Below are 23,268 nucleotides of genomic sequence, written 5' to 3'. Positions count from 1 at the left end.
CATAATGGTTGGTTTAGTTGTGTGGGAGAAATACGCATTGAGAGACAGTGAGATTGCCACAGGCTGGATTCAAGACCATTTTTTGACATCGGCTTCAATGAATTTCCCTGATCCAGCATTCCTAAAACCTTTCAGAATCTTGGCATCTAAGTATGGCCAGAAGCTATGAAGAACCTTGATGCTTCTGCGGGATCATGTCCCTCTGTCATGTCATTTCATTAATGTAATGACCCATCGATTTTAGCATTTATGCAACAAATTGTATCGAGGCTGGATGTGGGCCAAGTCAATCACAGGCCGGCTGCAATTCTTGGCAAAAGAAGGCGATTTAAAATGGATTTTGGAAGAGCTAGAAGGAGTTTTGTTTCACTACCGTGACAAACAGGGATGCGGCCCACTACCAGGCACACCCGACTGGGTTTCCTCCCCTCTTACCTCGGCTCGGTCAGGCGGTCGGGAAGAGGCTTGTTTGGCGAACGAATCGGAGCGGGAGCAACAAACTGGATGTGGATTGGCACCGGTTGAAGTAGATTTTAATGGCATCTGCCCATTGCAATTGACAAATATATAGATGAACAGACAGACGATGGCAGAATGCAACGGCAATGTGGAACCTGTTTTCAAGAAATTGGTGTGGAGGGCCGATGATGTAAGACTGTGGCTGTCAATCCATTGCAAATGGCGTACGCTCTTAGCTACTTGGCTAACCGTTGGATTGACACCAAGGGAGGTTCAGAGTTGGAGGGTCTATACGCCTGTGTCTGTTTTTAGTGCTTCAAGGGTTCCCCCTATTAAGTTAGCTGGTGATGGTCTTTAAATATTTGTTTAACCATTTTGTCTCAATTTCTTCCTCTGCGATCTGTGTGTGGAGGTTGTTGGGAAAGCACACAAACTCATTAAGTAAAGAGTACACTGCATAAAGTCATGTGTTAAATACCCAATGCAGCTAACATCTTGACCTTTTAACACAATGTCTGTCACTACACATCGGATATCCATAGCAAGGAAGGAAGAAATGTGTCTTTTTCCAGTGTTGCGGCAACTTGGCTCCTAACAGACTGTTGGCCCCCATTCATCTCACACACGGCTCCCACTTTAACGTATTGGCATTTCTGAGGGGCTTTGCAGTAATTGTCAAGCACATGGCAGCTCCTCGTTTATTTCAATGACATTTTGCCTTTGGTTGATTGTGTATTTAACGGGGGAAGGGAGGCAAAATTAATTGGTGAGAGGCCCTAATCTGTCTGCTTGAAATGTCACCCCTGTATGTGATGCCCACACTGACACGGTGGCACACAAGAGGCAGCAACTGAAGGGCGACATGCAGTGAAAGAACACGAATATAAATCATTGAACGCAAAATTAAAAGAGAGAGGATGATAAATAACAGATACATTGTTCTCCGAATGAGAGTTTTAACCCCACACTTGGGTCAGTATTTTTTGTATGCATTTGTCCTCAGTTTATACCCTTTGTGTGATGGAAAAGAAGACACAAAGAGGCAGTAATGTTATTGTTGCCTTGTGAAATCATCACAAAAAATGAAATCTATTCTTTGCTAGCTCGCTTGTTATGTTCACAATGAGCCCCTCTCTCAAAATGACCATGCCACGAAGATCATCAGGGTGGTCCAAGGCTTTTAATTAACCAGAGGTCTCTCATTATTTGTGTTGGATGAAGTACACTTGTCCTTGTTCCTGCAAACGTTATTTCAAGTTTTTCATTCCTTCATACATTTTTCATCTTACTCATTATTCTAGAGAAGATGCTTGGGTTTCACTGTAACATTCCTCTTCACGTTGTCAGGTTCGCTTGTTTATAATCGTGTGTGTCGTGTCGCCGACAGACTAGGCTGGACCAATTGGGTTTTGGGGTCGTCCGTCCGCACCTCCAGTTCGTTCTCGTGATGTCTCAGCAATCCCTTAGAGCAAATTTGGCTAAAGTGTCCCCCCCCCAACTCAAGACTGAAATGATTCAAAGTCATTGTGAGCTCAATAAATACCATTGGGCTTCATGGCATTATGAAGCCCAATTATAACAGCTCTCTCGAACGTCTAATAGGACACAATTATTACACTTTGGACAGACATATATAATGAACAACCAATATGGATCAAATACACAGTCACAAGCATCAATTAATGAATTAATTCATGAAAATTGTCTATTTAGTTTGTTTTATGTACAAATACTGAATTGTTCTATGTTAAATAAATAATGACTTGATTTAGATATAAGGCGAGTATATGAAACAGACTGAAAAGCAATATTTTCACCTCTGAATGACAGTAAAGCATCCTTAAGAAACTGGTCTGGATGTTCAAGGTCAGCTTCTGCAATTAAAATGAGAAAGAAAATAATATAATTAATGAAAAATTGACATTTTTTTCACTTTGGCGGGACTTTAACTTCAGTGTATTTACACAGCTAGAAAGACTTAAAATAAACCTCGTCCACCTTTTTAAATGTAAGGGTTAAAATGTGGTATGGATTCATCCAAGCAGGAAATCCTTTTTTCATACTTACACACAAACAGGCGGATGCACATTCCACACCAGGCCACGACGCTGGAGATCTGAAGGGCCCTGCCGCACTCCGGGCTCATCAGACAGTTCCGTGTCTGCAGGCAGCACTTGGGACATTTGCTCCCGGAGCTTGAACCCTCAGTCTCCTTCTGTTTGCGAGGCTGAGTCTGCCTCGTGTCCCCGTGCTTCTCATCCCAGTCGTCGCTCTCCCCTTTCCCCATGATGATCGATGCCTCTTTGGGTTTTTTTGACAATTGGCCGGTGGACTGTAATTGCTTTCAGATGGATTTATCCGGACTGGGGAGACAAAGCGTGTATTATTGTCTGTCTGTCATGGTTTCACTATAGCTGAACACACGTTATGTTATGAACCACGTCTTGTGTAAACTCCCACGCTCAAGTGCTCCACCATACAAGCATTTCTCATTGTAACAATATCCCGAGTATGTTTCAGGAACGGCAGCTCTGGCTGTTTTGGTAAATGAGTCAGCATTTGTTCATTGCAATTACTTTCCATCCTCATCTTACTTTGTCTTAAGGAATCTACCCAAGTAACATTCCCCCTTCAAACACTTCCTCAAAAAACGCAGAGGAAATTGTTTAATCGAACACACAGTTACACACAAACTACATTTGAAATGTATTATTTTACAAGATAAGAAGTCTTATCTGCATAACACCTTTTAAAATAACAACGTGCAGAGCTGTCCGGTTTCATTAAAGAGAAAATCATTAACACAGCGGGACGACTCAAATCCCTTTCATGAACTCTCTATGGAGTGAAGTCACATTGATTTGACAGATTAACAGTTCTTCCACACTGATGATCATTTCTCGTGCCAGGAGTTGAGGTCCTGTTTTAACTGTCGGATACAACTGCTCCCCACAGACATGATCAGGTATTAAGTGATAACCCTGATGGTGAAATAGCATCTTATCTTTGCCATCGGGTGGCTCCCCATTTATTACCGCTGACAGGAAATTAGATTGCTAGCATCTGGAGGGTATACTGGCATTTTGAGTGCACCTTTCCATCTCTTTCTGCTTTCAAAACTCCATTGGTTTTCAATCATAAGTAATGAAATTCCATCAGCCTCGTCCACCATGAAAGCAACAGGGAAAGGAAGTGAGAGACGGCCATTAGGAGCAGAGAAAAAAGGAGCAGCGTTCTTACCCTTTGCTTTCAGAGTCGCCTTTCTGTCGACTTGAATCTTTACCTTTTTAGAGTAGACTTATATTTCCAGAGGAGGGTGGTGAACACACTCCTTCACACTTGGAGAAACTCACGCGATGTCATGAACAAAAGGGGGTGAGTCCTTTTTTCAGCCTCGGCTGAACAGAGCGGGTGTGTCTTCAGGTTTAACAGGTTGGACGAAGAGGAACCTGCCGGAGGAACTAGCCAGTTCCTGACTGTCAGGGCAGTAATTCACATGAAGGTTAAAGCGATGAACTCAAAGTCTAAACCACAGCATGACACATGATGCAGCTTAGCAACCAAACGTGTAATATGATATGTAATATGTAATATGACTCTAACAAATGGATATACACCAATTAAAAAGCAAAATACCACTAGTGCCTTTGCATTCTTAGCCTGTAACATTATGTTTAAACTGTTTAAGTGAAGTAACATTTTAGATTTGACTGATTTTATCATGGTGTGAGGCCTCTGCAGAGTGACACCACGCACGGGGCAGCGCCGCTTCAGGGAAACAAGTTTTATTAGCACCTGTATTGGAAGGGATATTTTGCTCAGCCAAAAAATAAATTGAAAATCAGAAGAATCATTGTACCTCTCCTACGCAGTTTGAATGATGTGTGACTGTAACAAGACGGGTCAACCGTAGTCCGGGTGTGTATCCACGCCGCTTGGTGTATCATTACAGTTGCGCTCGGCAGCAGCACAAAATATTTTGCCTTTTCATTTGTTCCCCTTTTTTTTCCTGTTAAAGTGCTCTTTTCCTCCAATATCTTTCAATGTCTGGCAGGAATATGACAAGCAGTCCATCTCAGCAGAGCACGAGCCCATGCAGCCGCCAGATTCCCAGGATGAACAGGATCAGCTTCTCAAAGCCCATTTTGGGAGTACATGGTCCGTGTACCTTTTTGTCCGTTTTACCGGAAAAATCATGAAACGAAAATACCATAGTTGGGCGGAAGTGGGCGACCGTTTGCTGACTTTTGGTCCATATACCTTTTTGAGGGATGTGTTGGCACCAGAAGTATTTTATTTTATTTTATCCATGAACACAGCGATACTCATCGGTTCGCTGTTTGATGCAATATAGTTCATAATGGTTTATGGACCCGTGTACCTTTTGAAAAACACTGTTTTCTCGTTGGAAACCAAAAGCGGTAAAACAGAAGTGGGCGGTCGTCTCGTTGGGTTCTAAACGAAAAACGAGACAACGACTACCCACCCGTTTTACAAACTGACCACTTTTAGGTCCGTGTACCTTTTGATATTAGTGATGTGTCGTTTGTGAACGGTTTTGGACAAATCCTTACAAGGACTCGGGAGTAACGGGTCGTCTCAAAGACAAATTCGTTCATTTTCTCGTGGCCGCGCATTGGGACTGTCGCATAGGCTCAGTCAAGGAAACAGAAATAATTTGTTCATTTCCCGACAGGGTCTTCGAGTATGAGTGACCTGCGTAGGCTCAGAAGAGGAAAGGATTTGTTTACCTGGTTCACTTTCACAGGACTAGGTTTAGGAAGACGTGAATGACATTTGTTCCCAAGTAATAGTTATAGGTTTTGTTGTTTTAACGTTTTTTTGTACTTTTTTGTACAATTCAGTGCAGCGTAATTGTTTGCCGTGATAACTAAATGCTAATATGATAATGACCATTTCAAATCGTCCAAACTTTCATGATACTAATTTAATTGACATGCACTAACCTACATGAGAATATGATACGTGTGTAGTCGCCTAGTCAACTTAGGACCAATAGTCGTACTTTCAGAACTAGGTGCCTGCCTATTAAAAAAAGTAAATGTTTATTTTACATTAAATACATAATAGGGGACACCTGATTTCTAAGTGGGGAGATGTTTATTTGTCGTGCATGGAGTAATATTTGTCATAGTGATGAATACTAATGTTAAGTTCATATTTAGTTAAATAATATCTCCAGAGGCTTTAGGCCGTTAGCCTTTTAGTACTTACTGTTTGATGTTACAGTATTATCGGTCAGTTGTTTGTTCGCGCTGTATAGCCAATGGTGATTGGTTTGGAAAACAACGGGGAAGACACGTGACTGGAAAGTGCTGGAAGTTTTGGGGGTTCTTTGGAAAAAACGAGGGGTCGCGAAGAGCACGGGACGCCGGCGTTTTTGGGGAAGAGAAAAAGGTGGAATAAACCGGCGCGGGAGGCTGGAAGGAGTGGACCGCGGACTCGGTGTGTTTGTGAGCCTGGAAACGGAGGAAAAACCGGAGCTGAAACCCCGTCGGACGGAGCGGGGAGAAGCAGCGGAGGTCGCCATCGAGGGAGCCGAGCTTGCTAGCCACGGTGGGCGCGGCCGGCCGGAAGTGTCGGTGACTCGCATCGCGGACCCGAGTTTCCACGCACTCAATGTTTTGACTGTGGTTTCAGCGCACTCAATGTTTTGCCTGTGGTTTCAGCGCACTCAATGTTTTGCCAGACCAAACAGGCCTGCAACGTGTTTTTTCTCCCCGTACATATCGTTGCCGTAAGTAACTGGAACATGTGTGGCTGTGTGTGTGATTGGGCCCAACACCGCAATACAATACTTCTTTCAAGACACTTGGAGGGGGAAGTTGTGTTGTTATTGTTGAGAACTCTGGTATTCTCCGAGTTGAGGAACGGGAACATTTCGAACATTTATTTTGATGTAACGTCATTGATACTATTGGGGTGTATCACCGAATTTGGAGTTTATTATTTACGTTTTGGGGAAGTTTTGGTTATTTATTTTTGTCTATTTGGTAATATTGTGTTTTGGGGAAAAGTAATTATTGTATTTAAATAAACAAGGGCGTTACCCTATTCATTTTACTTTTGTTAAAAGAACAACCATCTCTGGGTCTCATTTATTTTTTAAATAGCTTCTTGCTAAAACAATACATCGAACCCAAGCACCCCCCATTCTCACGTGAGGGACTCACAGAGTGGTGATACGGGTGCTACACGTGTTTGCAGCGTGCAGTCGTTGAAATGAACGAATGGCGAGATTCGAACGAGATTCAAAGAACTGAGTCAGTAAAACAATTTGAATTTCCCGTCACTATTTGATAGTCCCTTTTACTATAAAAAACATAAATTGAAACCACAGTTTTGTGGTTTAGAACCAAAAAACGAGACAAACTTACAACTTTATTTTCAATTGATAAACCGAAAACCAGAAACTATTTGTTTTCCCGTTATTCAATTGGGAAACCGAGAGTGAAAAACCAAGTTGAAAAACAGGCCACTGGCCGAAATATATTTTTTTGATATAAAATACTATTTTTATCACTACACATGAACAATAAAGAAATGAAATCATGGTCATTTCTTCATTGCTATACCTTCCATATGACCCTCAGTGTGACCTCTGGAGCCGTAGACGGATGCACATCGTCAGGCTGCAATTGGGTTGGGAACCATTGCAACAGACTCTCTGCTCTTTAGCATGTTGGAAGCACAAACATGACACTGTTACAGAAAATGTACTTCCCGCCAAATAACACTGGTCTGCTAAAGCCTGTTTTGGGAGAAGGGTTTTAAGTTTTAAAACTGTTGAACACTGTGACAGTGAACTGAGAGCATAAACATGTCCCTCAATATGTAGATAAGATTTTAGTGATACTGGAATATAATTTAATAGAAGAAAGGAATGTTTGGACAGGTTGTCTCCAGTGGCAGAGAAACGTTTTTCACTTGAAATACAATATTTGTATCCTCTCAAGCTGTACATTTGAGTAATTTCCTCTATCATCGCCAAAGGTCACATTTATCCTGAGGACACTGATGTTCTAGCATGGTAACTCTGGAGGTGGACAGAATCTGTCCACAGGACAAAAGTGTATTCCCAAAATCTGGCCTTAATAGAAGAGTGCCAAGAAAAAAGCCGCTATTAAAAGAACCATAAGAAATCCTGTTTGGAGTTTTCCGCAAACATGTGGAAGAAGGTGCTCTGTCCAGATGAGACCAAAACTGAACTTTTTGGCCTCAATGCCAAACGCTGTGTGGTGGTTGATTAAAACTAATTATCATGCTATGACAATTTCTCTGGAATGTCTAATAGGATGCAATTATTATTATGCTCCTCTCCCCTCTTTCCATGATGATCGATGCTTCTTGTTTTTTTTGTTGGCCGCTGGACTCTAATTGCTTCCAGATATGAACGGGGAAGACAAAGGGTGTGTTATTAGCTGTGTCTCAAAGTCGCTAGGCTGTATCCTTGTAGCCTGAAGCCTTCAGGGTAGACCTGTGCTGGGTCCTCCAACCACCGCGTGAGCTAAACCCAGCGGTCAACAAGGGGGACTTCCTGCTTGCGTCAACCGCCGCACTTAATTCCTCATGTTGCTCACAAATGAGCTGTGATTAACGGTAAAAGCATTGTCCGAAAACCGCAGCTCTTTTCTTACCACTCTTCCATTAAGTGGAGTACATGATAGGCGTCGGATAGGGGTCAGCGTCGGTGAGGGGGGCGGGGGCGAGGCAAGAGCGCATTTCTATCCGTTTGAGTTTGCACTGAGGATTTCTCCATCACCCAACTTCGTCCTTGGGGTTCTTCAGGTGTTGCCCTTGAAATCAGGGACAGGAGATGTCGTGCAGCTGTATTTAAAGAAATGCAATATCAATGTAATGTTTGAATGTAATCATTTAATCAAAAGGAACAAGAAAATGACAAACTCATATATCGCACAACTTTTTGATCCGGGACCAAAGGTTTTGGTTTTGCAGGCAAAAACAATAGTTTCAAAAGCAAAACGAACAAATAATTTATTCTCAGTTAATACATTTTGGCTGCATGATAGACACAAATCTACCTTTATAGAGAAACTGCTGGCAAGTGGCTAAAACAGCCAGAGGTAAAACGAACTATCAAAAAGGTGCACGGACCTGAGTGATTTCCAGTGTCACAGTCGTCCTCATTCACATCTTCTTCAGACGCATTCTCACTTACCCCCTGCTTTGCAGCTCTGCATCCATCCAGCAGATGCACCCACACCTTTCCACCTGTCCCAGTGCCTGACCGCTCACTTTCTCTGCTCACCCACTCCCACACTCCCTCATCAGCACTGCAGAATGAAAAGCCAACGCATTTCTGTTGTTGCCATGGTAATCTGAGTGTGTTTCCCGTGGATTTTTTTTTTACCTATTCAATGCAAAATTCGAAAGAGCGGATCAATTTTGACTGAATTTACCTCACATATTATGTTTTCCGTCACCTTCCGCTGGAGGTAAAAACACAGTACAAAAATGGCTTTTTCCAACATTAACAAAAAATGCTTAGTGATAGAAGCATTAAGCACTGGTCATTATGCAGTGTGAAACCTTTAAAGCACATGTGTCAAACTCATGGCTGTTCGCTGGAAGTGTCCCTGAGCAAGACACTTAGCCCCTTATTGTTCCCCGGGCAAGATGTAAACCATGGGTTAAAAATGCAATGTAAATGACCTGTAATGTAATTGCATTTTTATAAAAGAAACTGCTATTCCTAAAAAGTCCACTGGGGGTCGCACTCTGTGAGTGAGTGCATGCGTTAGACCAGGGGGACCAGGTCATTCACCAACGCAGTGCTGGTACATCGCCCAGTGAAAAATAACAAAATAAAATCACGTCAGGTATGGTTACCGCTACTGCTCGTAATTAATATTATTCAGACAAACTGCCCCCCCCCCGTTGGCCAGATCATCCGGTCATCATTACTCTAGAGAAGATGCTTGGGTTTCACTATAACATTCCTCTACACGTCGTCAGGTTCACTTGTTTATAATCCTCCATGTCGGCGACAGACTTTTGGGTTTTGGAGTCGTCAGTCCAGTTCATTCTCGTGATATCTCGGCAATCCCTTGAGACAATTTCTTCAAAATTGGCTAAAATGTCCCCCCCTTACATTTTGGACAGATATGTATTACATATTTATCTATATTAGATAAATATTTTTAGACCGTCACAAAAATGAATTTATGAAAATGATCTTTTTAGTTTTATACAGAGATAGCGATTTGGGTGAATAAATGACTCCTGGATTGAGGTATAAAGTTTATTAGCTCATCAAAGTGACTGAAAGGTAATTTTTTCATCTCCAAATGGCATAAATCACACTAAAGCCGCTGGCGGACGCTGAGATTCAACGCAGCCTGGGAAATCTGGTCCAGATGTTCAAGGTCAGGTTCTGCAATTAAAATGAGAAAGAAAATATAACTGATAAAAAAAAATATTGTCACATCATGTCACACGCTGAAGTGCTCGAATTTTAACTGCAGTGTATTTACAAAGCTAGAAAGACGCAAAATAACCCGCGTCCACCATTTAAAATGTTGGGGTTACATTTTTGTATTTGCATAAATTCCAACTCATCCAAGCAGGAAATTGTTTTAAAAGTTTTTTTCCCTTTTTTATATACTTTTATATACTTACAAAAAGAGATTCACTCTTCGGAACAAAGACTGATTAAACATTCACATAAGCCCGAGCAGCAGGATTCCACAACCTCCTCGGTGGACAGACACTTCAAGCAGCACATGCAACATTGTCTTGGCTTCTCCTTGTGTTCGCGAGGCTGAGTCTGTATCGGGGGCCCCTGGTCACTCTCCCATCTTTCCATGATGACCGACGCTTCATTGACTTCTTTTTGAAAATTGGCCGGTAGTCTGTAATTGCGTTCGGATGGATTTATCCAAACTGGGAAGACAAAGCGTTTGTTATTGTAAACTCTCACGCTCAACTGCTCGACAATACAAGCATTTCTCACAGTAACAACATCCCGAGTCTCACATGTTCTACTGCCTTGATGTTTGGTCAATCACATTCTCAAAACCACGTCTCCTGTCAATCTACCAGTTCCCCCTTTGTCTACCTGAGCGTGAACCCTCAGTCTCCTCCTGTTTGCGAGGCTGAGTCTGCCTCGTGTCCCCGTGCTTCTCATCCCAGTCGTCGCTCTCCCCTTTCCCCATGATGATCGATGCCTCTTTGGGTTTTTTTGACAATTGGCCGGTGGACTGTAATTGCTTTCAGATGGATTTATCCGGACTGGGGAGACAAAGCGTGTATTATTGTCTGTCTGTCATGGTTTCACTATAGCTGAACACACGTTATGTTATGAACCACGTCTTGTGTAAACTCCCACGCTCAAGTGCTCCACCATACAAGCATTTCTCATTGTAACAATATCCCGAGTATGTTTCAGGAACGGCAGCTCTGGCTGTTTTGGTAAATGAGTCAGCATTTGTTCATTGCAATTACTTTCCATCCTCATCTTACTTTGTCTTAAGGAATCTACCCAAGTAACATTCCCCCTTCAAACACTTCCTCAAAAAACGCAGAGGAAATTTTTTAATCGAACACACAGTTACACACAAACTACATTTGAAAAGTATTATTTTACAAGATAAGAAGTCTTATCTGCATAACACCTTTTAAAATAACAACGTGCAGAGCTGTCCGGTTTCATTAAAGAGAAAATCATTAACACAGCGGGACGACTCAAATCCCTTTCATGAACTCTCTATGGAGTGAAGTCACATTGATTTGACAGATTAACAGTTCTTCCACACTGATGATCATTTCTCGTGCCAGGAGTTGAGGCCCCCTGTTTTAACTGTCGGATACAACTGCTCCCCACAGACATGATCAGGTATTAAGTGATAACCCTGATGGTGAAATAGCATCTTATCTTTGCCATCGGGTGGCTCCCCATTTATTACCGCTGACAGGAAATTAGATTGCTAGCATCTGGAGGGTATACTGGCATTTTGAGTGCACCTTTCCATCTCTTTCTGCTTTCAAAACTCCATTGGTTTTCAATCATAAGTAAGGAAATTCCATCAGCCTCGTCCACCATGAAAGCAACAGGGAAAGGAAGTGAGAGACGGCCATTAGGAGCAGAGAAAAAAGGAGTAGCGTTCTTACCCTTTGCTTTCAGAGTCGCCTTTCTGTCGACTTGAATCTTTACCTTTTTAGAGTAGACTTATATTTCCAGAGGAGGGTAGTGAACACACTCCTTCACACGTGTCTTCAGGTTTAACAGGTTGGACCAAGAGGCACTTGCCTTGACAGGAACGAGTTATTAACAGCATGACCGACATTTGGTCTTAAAGGTGTAATGAAAGGTTTCAATAATAGATCAGATAACAAATAGAGTTACAAACACTATTTGATATGTTTCCATTAGTAATGTCTGTAATCACAGTAATAGAATGGAGTTAAATTATGATGATTTGAGAAATGCTTTGATAACAATGACTTGTATCTATGAATTAAATGTGTGTTTGATTATGCTTCACATTTGTGTGGTCATTTTATAGATGGATGGATGAACTGATGTGTGAGGTGGCATTCCAACATTTTATTAGCATAAGTCCGCAGAATAATTATTCTCCAGTTATGTCTTATAATATCCAAAAAGCAATACATTTCTATATTGCTATAGTGCATCTTGTAATTACAACATTCGTCGGCACGGGAGAATGGTGTTTCTGCCATCCAAGGACATACAGCTTGGAACTGTTGAACTTTCAGAGGAAAAGTGCTACAATGGAATAATAGAACTAATCAATAGTTCAGTAGTAACTGAATTTATATGTTTTGCTATTTGATTGATGCCATCAGCACTTGTCATGATACCCAAAGTAAATTAGTTTTTGCGGTGGTTACTCAGAAGGGTCAAATGACTTTAAAGCAAAATACCACTTTCAAACCTCAAACCAGGGTCTTTGCATCCGGCAGCCTGTAACACTGCGTTGAAACCTTTTAATTGAATGAAAATCTATTTTAGATTTGAATGACTTTATGACGGTGTGAGGCCTGTGCAGAGTGACACGTTTGTCACCTTTTGACAAAAGGTCGCCAGGAGGGTTTGTAAAGTCAATTTTCCAAAGAATGAAGGAGTCATGGTCATGATTTCATAATTATTTTTTCAACTTTCTAATCCTTCTTATTTTTTTTGTGGCGAATATCGGTTTCCATAAGAGACATTAGTGGAATACACGAAGAAGTCATTCGGGTCACAAACTTAAAATAAAGATCGTTTTTTGATTTGGTTTTTCGTTCTTGGTTTCTCAATTGAAATAAGAAAGAAACACGATACGCGGAGTAAAAAGTTGTCACTGTTATGGGTCAGCTGACGTTTCTCCCCATCCTGTGTGTTTGTATCTTCCTGTCCCCCTGCCTCTCTGTGCTGTTTGTCCCCACCTACAAGGAGGCGTGGCCATTCATCTGTTTCAGATCTCGCTGTCCCCGTTCCGACCTGCCCTGCTGCATGCCTCGCATCGCCCCGGCGTCCTCACCGGCGTCCTCACCGGCGTCCTCACCGGCGTCCTCACCGGCGTCCTCACCGACGTCACCGGGATTCCCCTGTGGAGCTCGGGCCCCCGTCCCCGTGTGTGGAAATGTGGTGGCTGCGTGGGCTCCTGCTCTGCTGAGATGTTGCCTGCGTTTTTATTGTGGGTTTAACCCACTTTTGTCCTTTTAGAGAACACCCTGGAGAATATTTGACAAAAGTTCTATAAGTAGGTGAAAGGTCTAAAATGTTATTATATCATGCGGTTCACGTCCTTACCATCCAAGGACGGCTTACTTGTTGAGGGTTGTGGTAAGCCACTCAATGCTTGTTGCGAGTTGTTGTTGTATTTCTTGAAGGTTTCTTAGCTCGGTCTGCAGGTCTGTTTCCATGCTTTTTGTAGCTAGCCTTCCACCATCTTTAGGATTCTGGCTGCAGTCGCTTTCTAAAAGATATTTGCATACATGTAAATACAATTTAAATACGTTAAGATGGAGAAAATGAAACAATTATAAAATCACTAGACCTCATCGATGCGTTTAGATGGTTAACCCCCCTCTGGACTGTCATATCGTTGAGAAACCTTAATGAATATATACTTGTAAGTATAATGCTTGTTTTACTAAAACACATAATCAACAATAAAACACACTACTCACCACCAAGGTGTTCCATCGTCGCTCAGGGTGGCAAAATAGGATCCTTGTAGACAAGAGTATCTAAAACTCTCTGTAACCACGTACTGCAACAAAGTTGTTTAAAAATTCCCCCAAATACCTAAATAGATGCTTTTTTGTTGGGGTGGTTACATACACCTATTGGGCCCTGGGTATTTTCTGGTCAAAATGTGGCTGCTCAACCTGTCTGTTGTTTGTTTCTGATAATGCTTATGTGACTTAATAAGCATAAGCAACCATAGAAAACACCTTCGAGCAGGAGCAGAGGTTAACCTCGCGAGCAACGAAGTTCACGTTCCGCGAGCGAGCAAGTATCTCGCGCGGGACAAACTTTTGCTCGCGGCTGTTTGATTTACGCGCACGCATCAACTCGATTTGTGCTCTCGAATTTTGACAGGGATTTGCCGCCATAGATGGATGTCAGGTCGGTGTTTGTCCACTGCACACTCATGAGGATGAGTGATGAACTTGAAAAGACCAGTGTGCGAGGACAAAATTCTCAAAGGCTGCAGGAGATTGGACGTAAAGCCAGCTGGCTGCTGGAGATCCAGATCTTGAGTGGAGTTACTTGCTAAGCACGCATCTCTAAATTGTTGCAGAAGACGACCTGTTTCAATGTCCCTGAGAAAGACTGGTTGCCTTCAAATGCAAACACTGCTTGTTGAAGGGATGAGATTGTATTTCCAATACCTTGCATTTTTACATTGAGCTGGTTCAGATGGCCACCTGGTTCAGATGGTCCACGAGATAGTGAAACTGCAGGAGCCAGTCAGTGTTGTCTAGCTCAGGATGCTTGACGCCTTTCCTTTCAAGAAAAGTCCGGATTTCACACAGGCAAGCCGCAAAACGGCTGAGCACCTTCCGCCTTGACACTCAACGCACGTTGCTGTGTAGAAGCAGACCGGGATAATGATTCCCAACTTCTTCTAACAGAGCTTTAAACTGGCGAACATACAGGGAGCACCATCAGTACAGACAGAATATAAACGTTCTGTCACGGTAACGGGCGGCAAAGATCCACGCGCAGAGGGAGGTCACAAAATAAGGGTTTTAATGTTCAACAGAAACAGCGAGCCGAGCTCGATGGCAAAACATAGAACAAAAATGCATTCTCTAGGAGACCAGCTAGGCAAAAGGCAAAACGAAAGATAATCCTCCGGACAGGGAAATCTCCATTCTTTTCTTTGGAGAGCGAAGCTCGACAGGAGCCCGCAGGATGCAGCCCCTGCGACACGACGCTGGAGACCGGAAGAGCAGGACTTGGCTGTGCGCAAAGACAGAGGAGGTCTTGAGGCTGCTGGACAGGGGAAGGGCTTGACTCACAAGAATAATCCGAGAGAAATTATTACATTACATTACATTACACACGCACTAACAACTGTATTACCTCCCCTGGTGTCCTGACGGGTGGGAGCTAACGCAGGCCTTTTTTTTGAAGGTTTAAACACCGCGGGGCCTTCTGATGGATACCACAGCCCTGAGTAGAAAACATTTTTGAATGTTATATAATGTAGATAAAGACCTAAAATGTTGCTATATTGGCCAATAATAACTTCAATTCCTCCCCACATATCCTTGGATGTGGACTCTATCGCATGGGAACAGAGCACTTTAACAGAAAAAGGCAAAATATTTTGTGCTGCTGTCGAGCGCAACCGTAATCATACACCAAGCGTTGTGGATACACACCCGGACTACGTTTGACCCATGCTAATAAAACTGTCACTCTGCACAGGCCTCACACCGTGATGGAGTCAGTCAAATCTAAAATAGATTTCACTTCAACTTGCCAGTCCGGGAACCCAGGAACTTCTACCGGCAAGTTCCTCCTCCTCCGGCAAGTTCTGTCCAACATTTTAAATCTCACGACACACCCGCTCTGGCTGACACAAGGACTCACACCCTTTTGTTCATAACAGAAAGTGTGAAGGTGTGCGTCCACTACTCTCTTAAATAAAAGTCTACTCTTCAAAAGGTAAAGATTCAAGTCGACAGAAAGGCGACTCTGAAAGCAAAGGGTAAGAACGCTACTCCTTTTTTCTCTGCTCCTAATGGCCGTCTCTCACTTCCTTTCCCTGTTGCTTTCATGGTGGACGAGGCTGATGGAATTTCCTTACTTATGATTGAAAACCAATGGAGTTTTGAAAGCAGAAAGAGATGGAAAGGTGCACTCAAAATGCCAGTATACCCTCCAGATGCTAGCAATCTAATTTCCTGTCAGCGGTAATAAATGGGGAGCCACCCGATGGCAAAGATAAGATGCTATTTCACCATCAGGGTTATCACTTAATACCTGATCATGTCTGTGGGGAGCAGTTGTATCTGACTGTTAAAACAGGACCTCAACTCCTGGCACGAGAAATGATCATCAGTGTGGAAGAACTGTTAACCTGTCTTCACTCCATAGAGTGTACATGAAGGGGTTTGAATAATCCCGCAGTGTTAATCCATCCATCTTTAAACCACTTATCCTGTACTTCTCTTGGGGGCTGGAGTCAGCGTACGCCGGGCTATCAGAGACAAACAACCATTCACACGCACATCCACACACCTACGGGCAATTTAGAGTCACCAATTAACCTGATCCCCAACGCACGTCTCTGGAGGAAGCTGGACAGAACCCTCTCAGACACGGGGAGAACATGCAGACTCCACACAGAAAGGCCAGTGGGCAGAGTTTAATACCACCACGCCATTTTCTATTTAACGAAACCAGTCAGCTCTGCACATCATATGTTGTGTTGTTATTTTAAAAGGTGTATATATATATAAACTGAGGGACTAGGGGTGTAACGATTCATTCGAACAACGATTCAATTTGAATCGCGATTCATGGTTGCCGATTCGACGATCTGGGTTGATTTAGAACGATTCGATTCGATTCAGTGACTTGAAATCGATTCAGTAACTTTACTGGACAGTGCAGGCAAAGTTTCCGAGAAACTTGGCAATTGTTACTGTGATGTTGAGCTGAGCTGGAGTTACCTGCTGCTGCTGCTGCAGCGGTGACGCTGCTAGAGGTGCCTGACTGTCGGCGTTGTTTAATCCCACGGCGCCTTAGTAGATGGCCGGAAAGATTTGTCGTGTTTCTGTGGTTTTTTATTTAGCTTCTACATATTCTACAAACAGCGACCGACTTATTTAGAACACCTCCGTGTTTGCAAAAGCCCAAATGTTTCCACACGCTGGATCGATAAGTTAGTTTGTAAATGTCTCGCTCGCAGTCGTCTCCTCCACGCTGTGTTTTGTTGTTGCTGAGTTTCGCGCGGCTGCAGCCGCTGCGTACTGATGACGTCACAGACAGGCAGACTGAATCGAGTAACGTTTAATGTGTCTAAAGCGCTAATAAACAAACAAACACACATCCATACCGTTTTTGTACTTAAATCCAATGTGCAGTTTCCAAGAATCAATACAAATCGATTATGTACCATTTCAATCTATTTGTAATCGATATATGTCGTTCGGAATGCCGATTTGCTGAGCACAGATCGATTCAGTTGGATCGCAGCAATATAATTCGATTAATCGATTCAGTGGATGAAAGAACACACAACTTGTACTTTACTCAGGCAGGAAGTTCCTCTCTGTTCACTTCATACTTGATAGAATGTTACCAATAAAACCACATGTGTTTATCCACAGTCCCACGATACTGTAACTCAGTCTAACAGCTTCAAACTGTCCAGGACCTCAGTCACTTGGAGCTGAATCTCTGTGCTTTAAACTTTAGTCGCTCTGTTTCCTGATCCCTTCCTCTGTTTCCTCTTGGTGCATCAAGTTAAACGTGTTCAACGGTGAACGTGCTGGAGGCTTTTAGTTTGAGTCATCTAAATGAGACGCTACATGTTTGTCACCAAGTAAACAGAGCGTCCCTCACATTACAATGCCTTCAATGTAGATACATTTGGCTTTATGCCTCAATGAGTGAATATAACAAAGCATACATAGTTTAAGTCTTCATCTTATAATTAGTACACTTTAATTACAACAAATCATTAATGATCACCATTCATCACACTTCATCATAAGATCTAAAACAGTTCATGTGGTCCAATTCTAAAGACATTTGCCTCAGTCGGCTGCCTTACATTAAGTTGTTCATTTACTACCTGACAGGAGAAAAAACTCCCAAAAAACCCTCTTTGGGAAGAAAATTGGGAGAAATCCATAAAGGACGGCAACTAGCATCCGCCCCCGGGTTTTACATCAAATTGTGACAGAATGTTAATGTGTACAGTGTTTATATGATTTAAATGACTATAAATAATGTTTGATTCAAATTGCATTCACTTCATCTAACATGCTAATGTAATAACTAATATCTAACATCACACAAACTACAATTTTAACACTAAACATTATTACACGTACATTCACTTCTACTTAAAACCCCAACATAAGTCACAACAAACCCTCTTTAACAGGGAAAAACACCACATAAACAATTTGTAACACTAGTAAAAACTAAATCTGATGTTGACCTGCTGAAAACATGTTTACTGCAGAATATTTCATTGTTTCATTAAGCTTCCTATTAGAGAAAGCACATTCCTACAGTGTCTTTGTATCATGAAATGTAAATGGGAAACTGTATTTTCTGTGTTGTTAATTGGTGATCACTATGGCTACATAATACGCTCATGTGTGTCATTTTTAAATCAATTGTTGTGGGGGCTCCATTTATGTTAATTCTGAATAAATTACATCTTTTACACTTCAGTTTATTTCCAATGCAAAGGACAGAGGACTTTAAATGCCGTATGGATTGTCAAATGTGTTATTTGTTTTCGAATAAATTCAAATGTAACCCCTAACATGTCCCTCCTGGCTGATCTGGGGGTCCGCAGGTGTTGTTGGAGGCAAACGCTTGTTAAGCCCCTGCTTCAGTAAGAACTACAACAGAAACATAAGAAATAAGAGAAATAGAGCCGAGAACAGAGGTTCTGCTCTCGCATCCGGGCTGATGATCACAGAATGTGCTTTTTCATTATGATAACGTGTCCGCTTTGAGCCCCCCCGCCCACGGGGCTGGAGAGGGGGGGCTAGTTGAGTCGTGCTAAAGTATCGGGACCGCCAAAATCGATTCAGTAACTTTACTGGACAGTGCAGGCAAAGTTTCTGAGATCCCTGTTGTTTCTTCTAAGGAAATCAGGTTTAAATTAATTATGGATATTATAAACAATCAAACAACAATTGATGGCAAATGTATTAACCTTTTATTGTGCAACCATTTTCAATGTAAACATTGCACAATAATTACACAATGTTTGGATCAATTCACAGAACCCCGGATTTTCAACCACATTGTAGGGTCGCATGTCTTTACAGCTAAACTTGGCAATTGTTACTGTAATGCTGAGTTTGGTGCTGGCGAGGCCTGAGGTGTCTGCAGAGCTGGAGTTACCTTCTGCTGCTGCTGCAGCGGTGACGCTGCTACAGGTCCTGACTGTCGGCGTTGTTTAATCCCACGGCGCCTTAGTAGATGGCCGGAAAGATTCGTCGTGTTTCTGTGTTTTTTATTTGGCTTCTACATATTGTACAAACAGCGACCAACTTATTTAGAACACCTCCGTGTTTGCAAAAGCCAAAATGTTTCCACACGCTGGATCGATAAGTTGGTTTGTAAATGTCTCGCTCGCAGTCGTCTCCTCCACGCTGTGTTTTGTTGTTGGTCCGAGTTTCGCGCGGCTGCCGCCGCGTACTGATGACGTCACAGACAGGCAGACTGAATGGAGTAACGTTTAACGCGTCTAAAGCGCTTAAAAACCAACAAACAAACACACATCCATACCGTTTTTGTGCTTAAATCCAATGTGCAGTTTCCAAGTATTGATACAAATCGATTATGTACCATTTCAATCGATTTGTAATCGATTATGTACCATTTCAATCTATTTGTAATCGATTATGTACCATTTTAATCGATTTGTAATCGATATATGTCGTCCGGAATGCCGATTTGCTGAGCACAGATCGATTCAGTTGGATCACAGCAATATAATGCGATTAATCGATTCAGTGGATGAATCGTTACACCCCGAGTAAACAGTCATCTTTGCTGATATGAACTATAAACAAATGTTACATGTTCCAGTAGGAGGCGGAGCTACACAGAGGGGCGGGGATACGTGGAGGGGTGGAGCTTCTACGTCACTGTCCAGAGATGAAAGTGAATTTGGTCAGAGAGGCAGACGCGCTGCAGTGAAGACAAGTCTCCATGTTTCTCTGAGAGAAAAGTCAAAGTGACGTCATCAGGTGTTCCTTAGCAACACAGCAAAGTCTCTTCAGAACACTGGTGAGTACAGCTGGTCACATTTACACCTTCAACAAGCAGGAAGAACACACAACTTGTACTTTACTCAGGCAGGAAGTTCCTCTTTGTTCACTTCATACTTGATAGAATGTTACCAAAAAAACCACGTGTGTTTATCCACAGTCCCACGACTTCAGTCACTTTGAGCTGAATCTCTGTGCTTCAAACTTTAGTCTCTCTCTGTTTCCTGATCGCTTCCTCTGTTTCCTCTTGGTGCATCAAGTTAAACGTGTTCAACGGTGAACCTGCTGGAGGCTTTTAGTGTGAGTCATCTAAATGAGACGCTACATGTTTGTCACCAAGTAAGCAGAGCGTTGTTAGCGTGCTGCTCTTTATTCACAGCATGTGGACACATTCTAGCTTGATTAAAAAATAAGACGTTTTTCTTCTCTTCCACAACATGGCTTCTGCAAACTATGGTCCATCTGAAGCACAGTTCCTGTGCTCCATCTGTCTGGATGTGTTCACTGATCCAGTCTCCACACCACGTGGACGCAACTTCTGCATAAACTGCATCAATGAACACTGGAACACCAGCGACCAGAACCTGTGTCCAACGTGTAAGAAGAACTTCATTACCAGACCTAATTTGAGAGTCAACACCATGTTCTCTGAGATGGTTGTTAAGTTCAGAGAGTCTGCTCAGCAGAAAGCCAGCAGCAGCAGCTCCGAACAACAAGAGTCCAAACCAAGAGAAGTTCCCTGTGACGTCTGCACTGGAACCAAAATGAAGGCCCTCAAGTCCTGCCTGGTGTGTCTGGTCTCCTACTGTGAGACTCACCTGGAGCCTCATCTGACTATGTCAGGTCTGAAGAGACATCAGCTGATGGACCCTGTGGAGAACCTGAAAGGCAGGATGTGTAAGAAGCATGATAAACCTCTGGAGCTGTTCTGTAAGAGCGACCGGACGTGTGTCTGCATGCTTTGCAGTGTTTTAGACCACAAGATGCATGATGTTGTTCCTGTGGAAGAAGAATATGAAGAAAAGAAGGTTGAGCTGAAGAAGACAGAGGCTGAAATCCAGCAGATGATCCAGAAGAGAAGAGTGAAGATTCAGGAGATCAAACACTCGGTCGACCTCAGTGAGGAAGATGCAGGCAGAGAGAAAGCAGAAGGTGTTCAGGTCTTCAATGATCTGATGGAGTCTGTTGGAAGAGGTTTGAAAGAGCTCCTCAAAACAATAGAAGAGAAGCAGGAAACCACAAAGAAACAGGCTGAAGCTTTCATCAGAGAGCTGGAAGAGGAAATCTCTGAGCTGATGAAGAGGAGCGCTGAGGTGGAGCAGCTCTCTCTCTCTGAAGACCACCTCCATCTTCTCCAGTCCTCAAACATCCATCAACCACCACCCACCAAGGACTGGACAGAGGTCAGTGTTTGTCCTTCATCATATGAGGGGACTGTGGTGAGAGCTGTGTCTCAGCTGGAGGAGACACTCAGTAAAAAGATGAAGAAGTGGTTTGCTGAGCTGATGAATGTCCAGATGTTTGCAGTGGATCTGACTCTTGATCCTCAAACAGCTCATCCTAACCTCATCCTGTCAGACGATGGGTAACAAGTGAAACGTGGCAATGTCTGGAAGAAGCTCCCAAACAACCCAGAGAGATTTTATTATTGGCTCTGCGTTTCTACAAAGCAGAGTTTCTCTTCAGGCAAATTCTACTTTGAGGTTCAGGTTGAAGGAAAGACTGAGTGGTATTTAGGAGTGGCCAGAAAGTCAGTTGACAGGAAGGGACACATCTCACTGAGTCCTCAGAAAGGTTACTGGACTATATGGTTGAGAAACAAATACAATGCCTCTGCTGATCCTTCAGTTGTTCTCTCTCTGAAGTCTCGTCCTCAGAAGGTGGGGGTGTTTGTGAACTATGAGGAGGGTGTGGTCTCCTTTTATGACGTAGAAGCTGCAGCTCTCATCTACTCCTTCACTGGCTGCTCCTTCACTGAGAAGCTCTTCCCGTTCTTTAATCCCGGTAAAAACAAGAATGGTGGAAACTCTGCTCCGCTGATCATCTCTCCAGTCCGAGTAAGGCTCTTCATTAGATGTCCACTGTAACAGGCAACACATTGATTACACACATTCACCTCTTCAAGCCTATACAAATCACACGCATGTTATGTGGTGATCAAGATCTATTTGAACCCTTGTTTATCTTTACAGGGCTGCCTGGGGGTTGGAGCTGATGCAAGAAGATGAGCACACGTTTGCCAGTTTGCAAACTACAAGGACGTCTCGGAGAAAAAACTAAACATCGACTAAATTCAGAAGAGAACGAGCCGGCCGACCGTCTCTGTCCCAGAATTACAGTAAGACCGAGATACTCCTTGTGGCACCGGCACATCTGTGGTCTTCAGAGGAACTCACCACTCACCAGCCGTGTGTCGGCACTGTGGCGCCTCACTGACTAATCAGCGGTCAGTGAGGCGCCACGACAGACACACAATGTACATGCTCTTATGTTTCAAAATGACAAAGTTTGTTTCCAAACAACTCATGTACTAAACATACTTATTTGTAAATACACTTAACCATCTTCAAAATGTTAATTTTCAAGCTCCTCTCCATCCCATGACTGTAATCCACGGAGCTCTGAAGCTCTGTGATCCTCCGCTGTTTCTTCTCTCGTCTCTGAGCGGCGTGTGAGAACAACGGTTTGTTCCCAAGTGCAAATTGGCGCTGCTGCAGGCCGGGCGCTGAGTGAGTGTCGCTGTTTTGACGATTTCCACCGAGGTGCCAGGAGGAAGATCTCGCCGCCTCTTCAGAATTATCTCTCAAAGACCAAACCGGTTCCACCAAATGTCCTCACGATATGAATTTACGACACGGCGTGTTGTCAGTCTTCAGCGGGCAGAAACATATTTTGTCAACTGCCGAGGGGCGGAGCTATTTGAGATGGACTCATGGTTATAACTTTATAACAATTAATAGCTGTTCGGAGTTCGGAAAGCCCTCGAGGGAGGCCTCACTCCTTTGTTCTCGTCCCGCCCGGAAACGAGGAATCGAATGAGTCAATTTAATTAAATTCAAAAATCAAAAAGTATTTAATGACTAAACAACGTAATAAGGATTACAATTACAAAGTGAAATACAAAGCGAACAGTAAAATACTTCGCGAAATAGCGAATTCTCTGAGCAAGTCTAAAGCGACTTATCAAAGCGGCTGCAGGAAAATTCTAACAGTCCTTTCCCCGCCTTGGTCTCAATCCTTTCTCCCAAAAAACCCTCTTTGGGGAGAAAATTGGGAGCAATCCATAAAGGACGGCAACTAGCATCCGTCCCCAGGTTTTACATCACATTGTGA

The 23,268-nt window shown here is 42.9% G+C and overlaps 1 protein-coding gene and 2 long non-coding RNA genes across 3 annotated transcripts; 1 reads left to right on the top strand and 2 right to left on the bottom strand.

Annotated features, from left to right (window-relative positions):
* Positions 1 to 1,620: 1,620 nt before the first annotated feature.
* On the bottom strand, positions 1,621 to 3,882 carry LOC120819744 (uncharacterized). The gene is made up of 3 exons (XR_005712309.2): positions 3,700 to 3,882; positions 2,527 to 2,822; positions 1,621 to 2,333 (listed from the first exon to the last, which is right to left on the bottom strand). It is a non-coding gene; the product is annotated as an uncharacterized LOC120819744 (long non-coding RNA).
* Positions 3,883 to 9,728: 5,846 nt separating this feature from the next.
* On the bottom strand, positions 9,729 to 11,807 carry LOC120819745 (uncharacterized). The gene is made up of 4 exons (XR_005712310.2): positions 11,611 to 11,807; positions 10,559 to 10,731; positions 10,120 to 10,383; positions 9,729 to 9,874 (listed from the first exon to the last, which is right to left on the bottom strand). It is a non-coding gene; the product is annotated as an uncharacterized LOC120819745 (long non-coding RNA).
* Positions 11,808 to 20,254: 8,447 nt separating this feature from the next.
* On the top strand, positions 20,255 to 22,307 carry LOC120819844 (E3 ubiquitin-protein ligase TRIM21). The gene is given in 2 exon segments (XM_040177585.2): positions 20,255 to 21,992; positions 22,128 to 22,307. Coding segments are annotated over 2 exon segments (1,656 nt in total). The 5' UTR covers positions 20,255 to 20,372; the 3' UTR covers positions 22,164 to 22,307.
* Positions 22,308 to 23,268: the final 961 nt, after the last annotated feature.

This window comes from Gasterosteus aculeatus, chromosome 5 (genome assembly GCF_964276395.1).
Source record: "Gasterosteus aculeatus chromosome 5, fGasAcu3.hap1.1, whole genome shotgun sequence".
Lineage (NCBI taxonomy): Eukaryota > Metazoa > Chordata > Actinopteri > Perciformes > Gasterosteidae > Gasterosteus > Gasterosteus aculeatus.
This window is presented reverse-complemented; position numbering and strand designations above follow the sequence as displayed.